Source organism: Eleutherodactylus coqui, chromosome 13, assembly GCF_035609145.1.
Source record: "Eleutherodactylus coqui strain aEleCoq1 chromosome 13, aEleCoq1.hap1, whole genome shotgun sequence".
NCBI classification, from domain to species: Eukaryota; Metazoa; Chordata; class Amphibia; order Anura; family Eleutherodactylidae; genus Eleutherodactylus; species Eleutherodactylus coqui.
This window is the reverse complement of record NC_089849.1, coordinates 101,851-119,612: the sequence shown is the minus strand read 5'-3', so window position 1 is coordinate 119,612 and position 17,762 is coordinate 101,851. Positions and strand designations below refer to the sequence as shown.

At 46.6% G+C, this 17,762-nt stretch overlaps 1 protein-coding gene across 1 annotated transcript in view; it reads right to left on the bottom strand.

The window, feature by feature from the left end:
* The window catches only part of LOC136588652 (CCN family member 5-like), a 112,151-nt gene extending 99,215 nt beyond the window's left edge, over window positions 1–12,936 (bottom strand). Inside the window, exons 1-2 of the mRNA XM_066588035.1 lie at window positions 12,830–12,936; window positions 11,576–11,792 (exon numbers count right to left, since the gene is read on the bottom strand). Coding sequence (XP_066444132.1) covers window positions 11,576–11,792; window positions 12,830–12,880 — 268 coding nt within the window. The 5' untranslated portion in view covers window positions 12,881–12,936. The remainder of the gene's footprint in view (window positions 1–11,575; window positions 11,793–12,829) is intronic.
* Between the last annotated feature and the right edge of the window lie 4,826 nt (window positions 12,937–17,762).

The window sequence follows — 17,762 nt, the reverse complement described above, 5'->3', positions numbered from 1 at the left end:
TGGGACGGCACATCGGGAAAAGTAGTGGCAACTGGGAACCGAGTAGCGCGGGGCCGCCGCCGCTATCATGCTTTTGAAAGCCTCCGTTTCCACAAGCCTATACGGCAGCATCTCCAGGCTGATCAATTTGGCAATGTGCACGTTTAACGCTTGAGCGTGCGGGTGCGTGTCGGCGTACTTGCGCTTGCGCTCAAACAGTGGCGCTAGCGACGTCTGGACGCTGCGCTGAGAGACATTGCTGGATGGGGCCGAGGACAGCGGAGGTGAGGGTGTGGGTGCAGGCCAGGAGACGGTAGTGCCTGTGTCCTCAGAGGGGGGTTGGATCTCAGTGGCAGGTTGGGGCACAGGGGGAGAGGCAGTGGTGCAAACCGGAGGCGGTGAACAGCCTTCGTCCCACCTTGTGGGGTGCTTGGCCATCATATGCCTGCGCATGCTGGTGGTGGTGGCTCCCCAGCTGATCTTGGCGCGACAAAGGTTGCACACCACTGTTCGTCGGTCGTCAGGCGTCTCTGTGAAAAACTGCCACACCGTAGAGCACCTTGACCTCTGCAGGGTGGCATGGCGCGAGGGGGCGCTTTGGGAAACAGTTGGTGGATTATTCGGTCTGGCCCTGCCTCTACCCCTGGCCACCGCACTGGCTCGGCCTGTGCCCACACCCTGACTTGGGCCTCCGCGTCCTCGCCCGCGTCCACGTCCTCTAGGCCTACACCTACCCCTCAGCATGCTGTATTACCAGTAGTGCAGAAACAGAACGCTGTAATTAAATGTGCCGCTTATTGGCCTGTGGTTGGAGGCTGACTTCACTTACGGAACGCACAGCAGAGCCAGGAAATAATTTTGCGCAAGCCTGCTGTAACACTTAGCTGGCTGCGTATGAATTAGGAGGACAACTACACCCAGCACAGACCCAGTACACTGAGGACAGTCACAGGCAGCCCAAATAGATTTTTTTCCCCAAATGTTTTTGGAAAGGCCCACTGCCTATATTCAATAAATATATGTCTTCTGTCCCTGCCTCACCACCACTACTGGCCCTGGAGTATGTATAATTACTGCAGGGCGCAATGCTCTGCACGGCCGATATACAAAAAAAAAAAAGTGCAGCACTGCAAAAAGCAGCCTCCACACTACTGCACACGGTTAGATGTGGCCCTAAGAAGGACCGTTGGGGTTCTTGAAGCCTAAAATACTAACACTCTCCCTATAGCAGCTCCAGCACCAACAGCACTTTCCCTCCTCTATGTCAGAATAAATCTGTGACGAGCCACGGGAGGGGCCGATTTTTATACTCGGGTGACACCTGATCTCGCCAGCCACTCACTGCAGGGGGGTGGTATAGGGCTTGAACGTCGCAGGGGGAAGTTGTAATGCCTTCCCTGTCTTTCTATTGGCCAGAAAAGCGCGCTAACGTCTCAGAGATGAAAGTGAAAGTAACTCGTACATCACGTGGTACTCGTCACGAGTAACGAGCATCTCGAACACGCTAATACTCGAACGAGTATCAAGCTCGGACGAGTACGTTCGCTCATCTCTAATGTATACTCTTTCCCTCTGGCGGGATGACAGCGATCATGTAACGGACACAGCAGAGCCAGGAAACAATTATGCACAAGCCTGCTGTAACGCTTAGCTGGGTATTAATGAGCGACTACTATCCCCAGCAGACACGCAGTAAACTGTAGACGGTCACAGGCTTAGCTGGGTAATAATGAGCGACTACTACCCCCAGCACACACGCAGTAAACTGAAGACGGTCACAGGCAGCCCAAATATAGTATTTGTTTCCAATTTTTGGGAAAAAGCCCACTGCCTATATAGCCTGTATATGGATTTCCCTGTTGGAGGATGACTGTGGTTATTGAAAGCACAGTGCAGCCAGAAAAAATTATGCGCAAGGCTGCAGTAACACCTAGCTGGGTATTAATGAGCGACTACTACCCCCAGCAGACACGCAGTAAACTGAACATGGTCACAGGCAGCCCAAAGATTTTTTTTCCAATTTTTTTGAAAGAGCCCACTGCCTATATAGCCAGTATATCTCTTTCCCTGTACCACTGTCCCTGCCTCACCAGTACTGCCCCTATGCTCTGTAAAATGACTGCAGACTGAGGACGCAATGCTCTGCACGCCCGATATACAAAAAAAAAAAAATTTAGCAAAACTGCTAAAAGCAGCCTCAACAGTACTGCACGCGGTCAGATGTGGCACTAAGAAGGACCGTTGGGGTTCTTGTGTATTTTGCATTTCATCTGTTTGCATCGGTACGTTCATTTCTGCACCATCCCACTCCAAGCTGAACTCCAACTATCTCCCTCTGCTTAAATCCTCTGTGCTGCTTGCTTGCTGTGAATTGTGTATTTTGCATTTCATCTGTTTGCATCGGTAAATGAAACTTTACTTTTAGTCACCTCTGCCATCCACCTCCCCCAAATGGCATCTTTCACCCATCCTTGCAGAGATGCTTTCCTTATCTAAGGAGAGCAATAAATTTCACTCCCCCCCCCTTTTGGTCATTAGGTTTGCAATGCTAAAGTCAGCTGGCTAGTCAATTGGAACCTGATTAGCCACTCCCAGCTGTTTCCTAGTAGTACCTTAAACTTTCACTATAATATCAGTGTAAGCTTGCATGCCACGCGGGTGGCTGCCACGCGAATGAGCTGCATTAAAGTATGAGCTGAGAAAGTATGATACAGTTCCATCATGGCAGTTCGACAGGTAGGCCACAAACTCTGCCTTAATGCTTTACACTTAAAAGCTATCGCTAATGTTGTCACTTCTGTTCTCATTCTTGCTCTCAGTTTCAGAACTTCTTTCAAGTGCCAACCTCTGGGGCACTCTATTCACATTAGCCCCTCTCTCCTGTCCTCACCTATGCACAGCTCGCATGCACTCTTTACCTTCTTGCTTAGCCTCAAACCCCCTAGTGCCACTAACAAAAATAACAGTTTTCCTCATAAATCTCCTAATCATCTGCTAACCCTAACTATTCTGCTGTTACTAGCTGCTGGGGATATCTCTCCCAATCCTGGCCCACCCTCCACTGCTCCTAGCTATTACCCCATACCGGGCTCACTAATAAAATCCCCAAGCCCAACTGCTAGCCCATGCATACCCTCCCCTGACTCCTTTAAATGTGCACTCTGAAAATGCCAGTCAGCATGTAATAAACTCCCCACTATCCACGACTTTTTTACTGCTAAATCTCTAAACCTGCTAACTCTCACAGAAACGTGGATCCAGCAGTCTGACACGGCCTTCCCTGCTGCACTGTCCTACAATGGCCTGCAGTTCTCCCATACCCCGAGACCAGATGACAGGCGTTGTGGTGGAGTAGGTGCTCTTCTCTCCCCGAAATGCACCTACCAGGTCATCCCCCCTGTACCCTCACTCACTTTTCCATCATTTGAGGTACATACGCTACGGCTTTTCCGCCCGCTGTCCATGCGAGTAGCAGTTATCTATCGCCCCCCCAGGTGCTGCTCGCCTGTTTTTGGACCACTTTGCCACCTGGCCCCCCCACTTCCTATCCTGTGAAATTCCAACCCTCATCTTAGGTGATTTTAACATCCCCACTAATGACCCTATCTCCCCATCTGCCTCTAAGCTTCTTTCGCTCACCTCCTCCCTTGGTCTCTCTCAACTCACAGCCTCTCCCACTCACAGGGATGGAAACACCCTGGATCTGGTCTTCCTCCGGCTCTGCTCTGCTGCCAACTTCACTAACTCCCCTCTCCTGCTCTCGGATCATAACCTCCTCTCTTTCTCTGTCACGCTCCCCAACATCTCTCCAGACCCACCTACCTACAGTACCTACAGGAACCTTAAGGCCATTCACACCCAGAACTTTGCTGAATCCCTACAGTCCTCTCTGTCCCCCATCTCTCTCCTCACCTGCCCCAACCTGGCTGCCGCTCACTACAACACCACTCTCAAACATGTCCTGGATGAAGCGGCGCCCCCCAGGACCCGAACCATCCGATGTGGACCACGGCAACCCTGGCTCACGCCTCAAACGCGCTTCATCCGGTGGTGCTCTAGAAGTGCTGAACGGCTGTGGAGGAAATCACAAACGTCCGCAGACTTCCTCCACTACAAATTCATGCTCAGAACTTACAACCTTGCCCTCCACCATGCCAAACAAGTCTATTTCACCTCTCTAGTCTCCTCACTATCCCACAACCCTAAACGGCTCTATGATACTTTTCACTCCCTTCTCAGCCCTAAACCGCAGCCCCCGGTGACGGATCTCAGTGCCGAAGAGCTGGCTGCTTACTTCAAAAAGAAAATTGATGACATCTGTCAGGAAATAACTTCCCAATCCCAGACTAGCCCTGACCCTAGTCTTGTCAGCACTGCATCTAGCTCCTGCTCACTGTCTGTACTCAGACCAGCAACAGAGGAAGAAGTCTCCAAATTGCTCTTCTCTGCTCGCCCCACCACCTGCACTAGCGACCCTCTCCCGTCACACCTCCTCCGTTACTTCTCCCCAGTGGTCATCTCCCATCTCACCACTATATTCAACCTCTCTCTGACCTCTGGCATATTTCCCTCTTCTTTCAAACACGCCATCATATCCCCACTGCTAAAGAAGCCGACTCTGGACGCGACTGATGCTGCCAACTACCGACCCATCTCAAATCTCCCCTTCATCTCCAAACTACTAGAACGGCTGGTTTACTCCCGCCTTGTAAACTACCTATCAGAGCACTCTCTCCTAGACTCCCTACAGTCTGGCTTTCGACCTCAACACTCGACAGAAACTGCCCTTACAAGGGTATCCAATGACCTACTGACAGCCAAATCGAGGGGCGATTACTACCTACTGATCCTCCTCGACCTCTCCGCAGCTTTTGACACTGTTGACCACAAACTCCTCCTCAGTATGCTACGCTCCATTGGCCTAAAGGACACTGCCCTCTCCTGGTTCTCTTCCTACCTATCTGACCGCTCTTTCAGTGTCTCCTTTGCTGGCTCTACCTCCCCTCCTCTTCCCCTTGCTGTTGGGGTCCCCCAGGGCTCTGTCCTCGGCCCCCTTCTTTTCTCTATCTACACAGCCCCTATTGGACAAACCATCAGGAGATTTGGCCTCCAATACCACCTGTATGCTGATGACACCCAGCTATACACCTCATCCTGTGACATCTCTGCACCTTTACTCCAAAACATCACTAACTGTCTGTCCGCTGTCTCTAACACCATGTCCTCTCTCTACCTAAAACTAAACCTCTCTAAAACTGACCTGCTGGTATTTCCACCCTCCACTAACCGACCTCCTCCTGACATCTCCATCTCAGTGTGTGGCACCACCATAACTTCTAGACAACATGCCCGCTGCCTTGGAGTCATATTTGATTCTGATCTCTCTTTTACTCCCTACATCCAATCTCTGGCCCGAACATGTCAGCTGCACCTCAAGAACATCGCAAGAATCCGCTCTTTTCTCACTGTGGACACGCTAAAAACGCTTACTGTTGCCCTCATCCACTCCTGGCTCGATTATTGCAACTCGTTGCTGATCGGCCTCCCCTGCACCAGACTCTACCCTCTCCAATCCATCCTGAATGCGGCAGCCAGGCTCATCTTCCTGTCCAGCCGCTACTCGGACGCCTCTGCCCTGTGCCGGTCACTGCACTGGCTGCCCGTTAAATACAGAATTCAATTTAAACTCGCCACCTTCATCCACAAAGCCCTCCACAGTGCAGCGCCCCCCTATATCGCCTCCCTCATCTCAATCTATCAACCAGCCCGGGCTCTCCGCTCTGCTAACGAAACCAGATTGAGCACCCCTTTAATTCGAACTTCTCACTCCCGCCTCCAAGACTTCTCCAGAGCAGCACCGGTCCTCAGGAACGCACTACCAAAGGCTACCCGAGCAATCCAGGACTCGCAGAACTTCAGGCGTGCTCTAAAAACACCCCTCTTTAGGGAGGCATACCGAATTCCCTAAACAAACCCCTTTATACTCCGCCTGATAACATGCTCCCTGACCTACTGACTGCAATCCCTGCTAGCCATCATAAACCGCTCCTGCAGTCATACTGTTTCTGCCGCCACACAGCTAAATGTCTGACCATTGTCTATGTGTATATCACCCCTCACTCTCCACCCCGCCATACCGTGCACATCTCCAGTCCCTTTACCTTCTGTATCACCCCATTACGTGTAGTATGTAAGCTTGTTGGAGCAGGACCCGCACCCCTATTGTTTCCATCAATTGATTACTATGTAACCGTGGTTCTGTAATGTTTGTACTTTTGTCTTTCTGTGTCCCCTGTCTATGTAAGCTCTGCGGAATATGTTGGCGCTATACAAATAAAGTTTATTTATTATTATTATTGAAGACGAAGATAACAGCCTAACACTCTCCCTATAGCAGCTACAGCAGGACGGCACTTTCCCTAATGTCTCTCAGTGTGCATCTGTGGCGAGCCGCGGCCGGCCACAGTTTATATACTCGGGTGGCACCTGATCTCCCCAGCCACTCACTGCAGGGCGGTGGGATAGGGCTGGAACTTCACAGGAGGAGGTTGTAATGCCTTCCCTGTGTTTCTATTGGCCAGAAAACGGCGCAAACTTTTCTAGGAAGAAAATGGAAGTGACTCGAACACCGCGTGGTGCTCGTCTCGAGTAATGAGCATCTCGAGTACCCTAATACTCGAACGAGCATCAAGCTCGGACGAGTACGCTCGCTCATCTCTAATGGTGGGTGTTGTATGCCTATTTTAGGTCAGGAGATCAGCAATTTGTAGGGTTAAATAGTTACCGTGTCTGTGTAATACTGCAGTGAAATATAACCAATCAGTTTGCTTTTAAATAACCAAGGAATGCCTTTGTATGGATTGTATAAGAGAATATGTTACCTTTTCTCCTTGGTTCAGTCTTGGGAAATGATTCCACTGAGCACATATATATTGATATATATTTAAGAAGCTATAATTCCTGAAGAATCTGCATGAGTCTCTTTGGCTCCTACAACATCATTACACTCCAGGCTCAATCTCCAGTAATCAGTAATATAATCTGTATGCAACGATCCGGTTCAGGTTTGGAGCCTCTTATTACGACCAGTGAGGACTAGTAGCATGGTCAGGGAAAGCTAGAGGTCTTCTTTTAACTATCTGCCATGATTGTGTCTAACCAGCGAGTGCTTTGATGACTTCTTCGTGAACCTCTGACACATCCCACTATAATATCCTTCTCCAGTCCATTTGCTCACATGATGTGTTTTGAAATATTCGCCTCTAGGACCGTTTTTGGCTTGATGAGATCTAATACTTCTTTGTGATTCTCACTGCCCATGGGAACCCGAAGCATTCTTCTCCAGCACCAGAATTCAGAAGCATCTAACTTTCCCCGTCACCTTTTTTCAGTGTCCAGCTTCTACAAGCAGAAATTTCAATGGCAAAAAATAATTGCATTTAATGGGCAGCACTTGGTTCTGACCCTGATGGCTTAACTTCTCCAGATCTTGTCCATTCCTAATCGGGCCCCATGATCCAGTGCTGGCCTGGATTTCTGAACTGCATTTTCTGTTGTGATTTATCTCGGACTGGAGGAGTTCGTAATCTGGTACAGCATCAGTCTCTTCATTGTTAATGTTGATGGTGGCTCTACCACTTCCAGCAGTTGTCATGGTCTTTGTCTTTTTGATGTTTAACCCCTTAGGTCTCAGTCACATGGGCGCATTGGCGCCCGTGTGACTGCAGGAAGGAGACGGACGTACCTGCAGACGGCCGTCTCTCTGCAGCGGTGGAGGAAAGAACACATGACCGGCAATGAAGCCAGTCATATGTTCTTTCCTCCAGCGCTGCAGAGAGACGGCCGTCGTCAGGTACATCCGTCTGCTGGTGTCAGTCACACGGGCGCCCGTGTGACTGAGGCCTTAGTGATAGAGCTTTTTTGCTTTTTTCCATTTTCATTTTTTCCTCCTCCCCTTTAAAAAATCGTAGCTCCTTTATCTATTCATAGACGTCGCTGTATGAGGAGTTGTTTTTTGCGGGACGAGTTGTATTTTTTAATAGTACTATGTTTTTGAAATGGAAAAAAAACAACATTCCACCATCTTTTGGTGCGTCCTATTTCTACGGGGCACAAACTGCAAGAAAAATGACCTGATAACTTTATTCTATGAGTCAGTATGTTTACTATGATATCAAACTTATATAGTTTTTTTTCTGTACTACTTGTATTTTTTTTTAAGATATTTAATATTTAAAAATTATTTTCTGTGTCCATTTTCTGCGCACAATAACTTTTAAAATTTTCTGTCACCATAGTTGTGTGAAGGCTCATTTTGTGCGGTACATCCTGTCATTTTCGTTGGTTCCATTTTTGCATATAATTGATTTTTTGATCGCTTTTTATTACATTTTTTCTTGGAGACAGGGTGACCAAAAAAGCACATTTCTTGCGTTCTTTATTTTTTTTTTTTGGACGTCGTTCACCTTGTGGGGTAAATAATGCATTACTTTGATAGATCGGAGTTTTACGGATGCAGCGATTCCAAATATGTATTTTTGGTTTATTTTTTTTATTTTTTGCAAATATGGCAAAAGGGTTTTTATTGAACTTTTATTACTTTTTTTAATAATTAGTAAAACTTTTTTGTTCTTATTTTTACACTTTTTAGTCCTCCTAGAGGGCCACAACCAGCGATAATTTGATCGCTCCTGCAGTATGATGTAATGCCATAGCATTACATCATACTGCATTCTGACAGGCAGTCTATCAAGCCACCCCACGGGGATGGCTTGATAGGCAGTCTCCCAAGGCAGCCCCGGGGCCTTTTAGAAGGCCCACGGCTGCCATGACATCTGCATGGCTCCCTTGATCTCACCACTTGGGGGGCCATACGAGACCCCCGAACATCGTTTGGGGGATTTAAATGCCGCTGTCAGAATTGACAGCAGCATTTAAAGGGTTAATAACCGCGATCGGCCACATGGCCGATTGTGGCTATTGCCCGCAGGTGTCAGCTGTAATAAACAGCTGACGCCCGACCTGTATGGAGGGAGATAGCGGCGCTATCTCCCTCCATACACCTCCTGCAACGGCAGGATGTAAAGATACTATAGGGCCATCACTAAGGGGTTAAGAAGAGACCTTATAGCGCACTTGTTTCTTTGACTGCCATTATTAATGGTTCTAGATAATCATTAATAACTATACATCATGTACTTTTCTGCCATCTATGAAGCAAGATTTTAACATTTATTGTGTTAAGATTAAAACAATTTCATGCAGATATGAAGACTAGATAAATACTTATTTCGAAAAACTTTTACTGCAAATGTCTGAAAAACAGTCTGAGTTGGGATGTGCCATTATTACACTGAGCCCCTCAGTCATTCCGCAGTGCTGCAGCGCCGTATATCTCATTTCTCACCTCTACCACCCTACCCATGCTGTCTGTTGTGTTATGATCTCAGACTAAAGGCCCTTTTACACAAAACAATTACCATTCAAAAAATTGTTTAAACGAGTGAAAATGAACGATAATCATTCAGAGTAAACGCAGCTAATGCTTAACCCCTTCCCTCCCCAGGACGTACCGGTACGTCCTGGGAGCCTGGTACTTCCCGCAACAGGATGTACCGGTACATCATCAGGATAGCGCGAGATCATGACTGACCTCGCGCTATCCCGCAGCGGGAGCCGGTTGTCAGTCACAGCCGGCGTCCCGCTGCAACAGCCCGCTGTTAACCCCTTCCCTGCCGCAACTAAGTAGATCGCGGCAGGGAAAGAGTTCACAGAGGGAGCGCGCTCTCTCTGTGTCTCCGGCCGGCTCTCGCAATGTTATCGCCAGAGCCGGCCTGTCGCCATGGTAACAGGACGCCAGACACTGGCGTCCTGTATTGCCTATGCCTATGATCGCTGGATAAGCGATAAGGCATGGCAGAGCAGTAGCTCTGCCATGCCTTATCACAGCGATCATAGGCACAGTGCTGCAAGTCCCTCAGAGGGACTCAAATTAGCATAAAAATAGGTAAAAAAAAATTAAAACCCCACATATTGGGTATTGACGCGTCCATAATGACGTGTACAAAAAGTTGAACATGCTTTTTATTTTGTACGACAAAAAGCGTAAAAAAACACGCTAAAAAACAGAGGCAAAATGCTAATTTTTAGCATTTTGCCTCACAAAAATAATGCAATAAAAGTGATCAAAAAAGCCGTACATTCCCCAAAATGGTACCAATAAAAACTACAGCTCGTCTTGCAAAAAATAAGCCCTTATAGAGCTCCGTACATAGAACAATAAAAAGGTTACAGGACTTTGAATGCAGCTATAGAGAAAAAAAAGATTTCCAAAAAAAAGGCTTTTTATTGCAAAAAAGTGTAAAAACCTAAAAAAAATAAGAATTTTGGTATCGTTGTAACCGTATCCACCCGCAGAAAAAATTTAGTGTGTCATTTATGCTGCATGATTAACGTTGTAAAAAAAAAAATCTATGTCAGAATTGATGCGTTTTCTCTCCCTGTTATCATAAAAAAAATAATAAAAGTTTTAGGATATAGTCTATGTACCCAAAAGTGGCACAGATAAAAACTACAGCTCGCCACGCAAAAAACAAGCCCTTATACAGCCACGTCGATAGAAAAATAAAAAAAGTTATGGCTTTTGAAAAATGAAGATGGAAAAATACCAAAAATCACCTGGTCCTCAACGCCAAAATAGGCCCTGTCATTAAGGGGTTAAACGCTTGGCATTCATCGTTCATTTCATGCCAGTATGAAAATCATTGTTGGCTGGTTGGCTAGTCACTAGGTTTAAATGCCAATCGTTCAGTCATTTTCATTCAGTTATACAGTGAATCAACGAGCAAACAATTTCTCTGGTAGCATGAGTGAGCTCTGACAGTTTGCTGGATTGAATGATAAAGTAGGTGTAAAAGCACTTGGGTTCTTTCCTAATCTCAACCTTCCACTCCTGTCTAAGACTTTTTCTGAGCTGTACCAGTTCTCTGGAATGCGCTACTCCAGACGATCAGGTTAATCACTAATATATACACAATTATAAGCAAGCCCTAAAAACACATCTCATACCACTTTATGTATACTATTCGATTCAAAAGATATAAAAGATTGTGCAGGATAAGCACTATGGACACTTGTATAGCCTCCATTTCCTCATAGAGCTAACCTGTAAGACAGATAAACAATGCTGGCTCTAAAGTTTTTAGGGTACATTTACATGAGACAACTCTCTGGCGCATAAGTGCCTGACAGCCGTCCCGCAGACCACCACCTGACTATTGCTCCTGTACTTTCCACAGGAGCGTTAGTCATTCTGTGAATGGAAACGAAGCAGGATGGTGATTGTTCCGGCCCACCCACCTCCATTCACAGTAAACTTACTGTGAATGGAGGTGGGTGGGCCGGAACATTATCGCCCGTATACACTGTATAGCAAATAGATAATGATGACTGGGCATCTAGCCCGTATGACAAACTCTGCTTACTGCAGCGATCTAGCGTTTAAACAGTGCCCACTGGAGGGACTCAGCTGGTATGGCAGCCATACAATGCTGACGGGTGGGGCGGGGGCGGGGAATCTACTTGACTGGGATCTTACAGTTACAGGTTCCTCCTCTTCCATCAATGCTTGTAGAATAATCGCAAGTCAGTTCCTGATTCTGATTGCACAGATTGATCCGGTCACAAGGTTCTCCAAGGCGCCGCGCACAAACTTTGCAGCACCCACAGCCGTCCATAATAAGGGATGAACCAGGAGGACATTGGGCTGGGATCCAGGGACAGGTACATGGCTGTCGGCAAAACTGTGAGGCAATCTGATGTGGAAGAGAACATTATGTAAAATGAGTGCATTCAAAAACCTAAACTTTCCATGACATCAGCAGAGCATCCATCATATGGACATCAACCCCAACCCTTCTCAATCTGCTCATCCAGTCTAGATCGGTCCTTCTTTCAGCTGGGAGGCACAGCTGGCTAGAAGAGGCCAGATGCTACATGGCCTTTCTATAGTGGCATCAGAGTTCAGGAGACAAATTTTATGATACATTTAGATAATTCAAGATTGTTACAAATTATGAGCAATGATGAAAGAAAAAAAAGGATTGTGCTGGTCTTCCTCATAAACTTGTTCAGGACAGTCTGACACTGTCGAGTAAGGCTGAGTGTCTACGGGCAGGGCAGAATATCACAAGCGATATTCCGCTGCGGGGGAACAATAATGTAATCTTATTGATAGGTTCATCGCAGAGAATTGCGCCATGCCATGATTTTTATACACGAGTATAAAATCTCAAGCAATTTTCCGCTCGTGTACATTGGGCTGCGCTTTTCATAGTTATCCTACGTGCCGTGCATGCTCCGCGTGTGATTTATGGCTGCGGATCACGCCATGACAAATCGCCCGTGGACAGCTAGCCTAAGCAAGGTTAGAGGGCCTCACAGAGGAACATCTCCCAATCTAATGCTAGCCCAACCATACTAAAGATACCTTTCTACAGGAAGACTATCGGCTAAATTCAAAGGCTAGTCGTTCAGATAGACACCAAAAGGGTGCCCAGCCATAAGTCACTAGTTGTTTCCTTTTAGTTTACTAAAAAATAGTTGCCAATCGATCAAATGTTGCCTGGTGTTCGCATTTGAACTACTTGCGAACAAATTGGAGATCCCTTCTATAGTATCTGAACGATAGTTGCTTAGTGTAAAGGTACCTTAACATCATGCCAAGCAGACTAACAGCAACCCAATCAGACTTAACCCACATCCCCAACCCTAATACAAGAGACATGGCACAGCACAGAGCTAATGACTGGCTTGCAGTAACATCCATGAACCTCAGCCCAGGAGATCTTACCTGAGACACAGCGCAAGCCAGAAGTAGCAGGATCGCCCCACAGCCGGGCATCTTCCCAGCAGCTTGTGTCTAATGTGTGGACGGCTGCAGGGCTGGGATGTTACAGGCAGCAGTACAAACACCAGTCCTTGGACTCTGGACAAGATTTGCGATTTTTTTCACATTTCTCATTTCAGCTCATGTTTTTACCTCAGATCAAACTATCTAACAAACGGAAAACTAATTATCAAGGAAAGTCACAACCGCAGCGACTGCTGTCCACAGTTCTCCTGGAGATAACACGCTGCACTCAGTAGTAATGGAGTTCGGCTATATTCACACGGGCGAGCACGGTATCGGGCCAAGAAACTCTGTCAATATCATGCTTATCAACGAGTTTTACCCGCGGATGGAAAAACGCCTCACATCACTTCTCTAAAATAACGATCCCCTGGCTCTTGTTTTACGTGATTTGGAGGATCGGCAAGTGTTTCCCATTGATTTCACGGCATGCATTGTGTTTGACTGCTCCCTTGAAAACAATGGGCAGTGCGTTCCAAGGAAATGCAAAAAAATAACAAACAGTTTTTAAACTCAAAACATCGCTGTGAGGGGGGAAAAAATGCTCATGTGTATGACTCCATTCAGAAGCATGCAGATCATATTCGTGTGAATTATGTGTCTCGCAAAGCACAAAACGCGCGTGAGATTCATACTCATGTAAATGTAGTCTTTTCCAAGTCTAAAGCCAATGAGATAACCCTCTATAGACAGAGATGTTCCATCCATTACTGCTGCATACATCATGTCTGATAGGTACCCAGTTTCCTTGAAAATAAGACCTGCCCTGAAAATAAGCCCTAGCCTAATTTTCTGGATGCTTGAAATATAAGCCCTACCTTCAAAATAAGCCCTAGTTACACTACATACATTTCCCAGCAGGCTTGGTCCAGGTCCCTCCTGCTGCTCTCTAGAGGTTTGGCGTGGTTCCCTTGGCCGCTTGTACATCACTTTCTGGTTACGAGATTCATAAATCCCACCTCCAGGAAGCGATGGCTGTGATTGGTTCTTTGACCACTGCTCGGCTAATCAATGCAGCGCTGAATAAGCCTATGCAATGGCTGTGGCTCAGCCAATTCTTAAATCCCACCTCTATAACACGATGGCTGTTGATTGGCTAAGCAGCGATGGAAGAACCAATCACAGCTATTGCTTCCCGGAGGCAGGATATATGATTTCCGTAACCAGGAAGTGATGTTGTATGAGCAGCTGAGAAATGTGGGAAGTGCGTCAGGACTGTGGAGAGCAGTGGAAGGGGCCTGGACCAAGCCTGCTAGGTAAGTGTAATAAGACATCCCCCAAAAATAAGACCTAGTGCCTCTTTTGGGGCAAAATTAATATAAGACAGGGACTTCTTTTCAGGGAAATACTGTAGTCACAGCCTCCGCCCCCCCCCCCCCCCCCATCTATCACTGCTGACAACCAGCATATGTATATCATATCTGAGAGGTAGTCACAGTCCCACCCTATCTATCACTGCTGACAACCAGCCCCTATATTACATCTGAGAGGTAGTCACAGCCACACCCCCAGCTATTACTGCTGACAACCAGACCCTATATCTTGTCTGATAGGTAGTCACAGCCTCTCCCCATCTATTAGTGCTGACAACCTGCCCCTATATTACATCTGAGAGGTAGTCACAGCCCTGCCTCCCTCTATTACTGCTGACAACCTGTCCCTATATGCTGTCTGACAGATTGCCACAGCCCTGCCCCCATCTATTACTGCTGACAACCTATCTGTACATCATGTCTGAAAGGTAGTCACAGCCCCTCTGCCATCTATTAGTGCTGACAACCAGCCTCTATATCATGTTGGAGATTGTCACAGCTTCTGGTGATGGCATTACTGATAGAATCCCATTTACTTTTTCTCCTCTTGTGGACGATGTAGAATGTAGGCGCTGACCATTTATGAGCCACTTACTGGCTTTAGCTCCAACACCCGGTAATGACATGGCAGCGGCTGCAGCAGAGGGGAGGGCGGTGGGGAAGGGGGTTGGCTGCTGGGCTTTCTGTTTTCTCCCAAACGTTTCTCACTGAGCAGAGTAGAAGCCGTGAATTGTAGGAAATATTCAGCGACTCATAATTTCCATGTTTTAAGGCCAAAAATTCTGAGACAAGGAAAAAAGCAGAAAACTGAAAAACATCCTGTGTGCCAGTAAAGTTCATGTTTTCCTGCAATATGTGTTTGGATTTCAGAAATGTGCAAAAACATGGGGCTTGTGATGAGGTGTAACCGAGAACAGAGCCTACTTTCTGATGAAACAGCATCAATGCGGACAGCGCTGCACCCCCTTTCTTTGGAGGCTGAATAGCGTAAATATACCAGACGGCCAATTACCATGCCTCCGAACTACCTGTGTTTTACAGCGAATTGCCTCAGTCTTGTAATGAGGTTATTGGTGCAGCGTTTTTTTTTTCCAGGTGAAACACATTTTTTAAACATGTCTCGCCCTGAAAAAACTGCGTGGCCAATAGCCGTAATCCAAAACTGCAGCAGTTTGCAGTAATAAACTACATGTGAACCACCCTGACAGGAGGCTCTCTGGAAAGTCAGTGAAAGCATGCCCCTGGAGCAAAAGCAGGCTTCTCTCTATCTCGGTGACAGATTTTCAACCTTAGGCCTTCTTCGGATCAAGGTTTTCAAAGTTTTTAGCTATTGGATTTCAATGTATTCATTTATATGGGCAATTTTTTTTATTGCGGCTAAAAAACGTGACTAGAAATTACCGAATTGCACACGATTTTTAGCCGCGATTTTTCCTCACAGCGTCAAAATATAGGCCATGTCCTATCTTTTGATGGAGATCTCAGGGAGCTTCCATAGATTGCTATGGGAGCTGGAAAAAAAAGGGGGGGGGAAAGTGGAGGGAGTTTACCTGTTGCGGCGCTCGTTGCAGAAGACAGCTGGTTTCTATTTAGGAATAAAGCTAAATAGACGCCATTCTGCCAACTGCCGCTGCTGAGTCTATTCATGCGATGTGCTCATCTGAATGGACAGGAAAAAGCTAATTCCGAAAGGGATTAGATCACGATAATGCTGCGTTGCCACAATTTTTTCACATAATGTGTTGAAAATGCAATGCTTGTGTGAAGGAGGCCTTAAGGCCGTTTTACATGAGCCGTCAGTCTTTTAAACAATTGCACGAGCGCCGAGGTCACCGCTAAGGTAGTCAGCGCTCGTGCAGAGGACTAAAACTGAAAGACTTGCCGCCGGATCGCAGGCTTCTGGTCTGCTTCTCGCTCAGCACTTCTCGTCCCATGGGAAGTGCTGAGCAGGGAACATTTATACTGGACGACAAGCCAACAAGGTTTTTTTAAGCAGACTGAAAACTGCAAACAAATGAGTGATTTTTTTCACATTCACATTGAGCAATTATTGTTCAAATTCATTTGTTTAAATGAATTTTGAGTGATAATCATGTGTAAATTGGCCTTTACACGCTATGTATATTGAACAATCCCTGCATTAGGAACAACTACTCAACAACAGCTAAGTTAACTTTTTTGGGTGATCATAGCTTTGAAATATTGGGGAACAGATTCCATAAAGCGGTGAACATCCTCCATACTTAACCCATGTCCGCTGCAAAAATTCCGTAGTTCGGTGCACATTTTGCAGACAAGTGGAAGCAGATCTAACAGCTCTTTTCCTGCATATCCCAAACATGTTCATTGGGGTTACAGCCCAGTGAGTTTGGAGGCCAAGGCAGTGTACTGAATTTATTGTGTTCCTCCAACCACTTCCGAGTGACCTGAGTTTGATGACACAGCGTGTTGTCCTGTGGAAGAATGGCATTGTGATGGGAAAGTCTTCCAGAAGATAAGAGTGCATATGGTCAGTTAACAGGTCCCTGTAGCGTTTATCATTCAAGAATTGAGGTCCAACGGTCCTAGGTCATGCCAGGAAAACAGTCCCTGGACGATGGCACCACCACCACCACCTATTAGCATTCAATTTCATAGAATGGTAGAGTTGGAATGGACCTCTGGGGTCATCTGGTTCAACCCCCTGCTCGGTGCAGGATCACTAAATCATCCCAGACAGATGTCTGTCCACCTCTGAAGACTTCCATTGAAGAAGAACTCTCCACCTCCCGTGGCAACCTGTTCCACTTACTCATCCCCCTCACTGTCTAATATCTAATCGGTGTCTCTTACCTTTCAGTTTCATCCCATTGCTTCTAGTCTTTCCGTGTGCAGATGAGAATAGGGTCGATCCCTTTGCACTGTGACAGCCCTCATGCTGTTTACACCAGATGTGGACCAACTGTCTGTCTGTATGATTCAGAATGAAATTGGACTTGTCACTCCAGGTGACCTTCTTTCATCTGTCCAAAATCCATTGACATCTTTCCTGGGCTCATTCAAGTTTATTTGTTGATGAACGCGGTGATTAGGGGCACCCTTATTGGTCTTCAGCTATTGAATCTCAGTGCAGCAGGGTATACTGCATGATCATGGTGGAAATGTGTTTCCTTGCTGTTGTGCTGCTGGATCAGTTGTCCACGTGGCACATCTTTACTGAGATACCAAACATGCCACCTGATGCTTCCTCTAGGATCAACCACACCTAGCCTGTCAACAGGGCATAACTAAAGGCTCAGGTGCCCAGGTGGAAAACTTCAGCTCAGGGCCCCCTGCCAACCCCATACGCATACCTAAATCATGCTGCATACAGCTGCAAAACGTAAGCTTTCCAAACAGGACTTATTTTCTGCATTACATGAAAATTTGTTTGCAGCTAGAGATGACCGAGCAACAAAATGCTCGGTTGCTTGTTGCTTGAGTTGAGCTTTTTGTAATGCTCGAGAGCTCGTTTTGAGTAACAAACCCCATTGAAGTCAATGGGAGACTCGAGCATTTTTCAAGGTGACCCATGCTCTGCA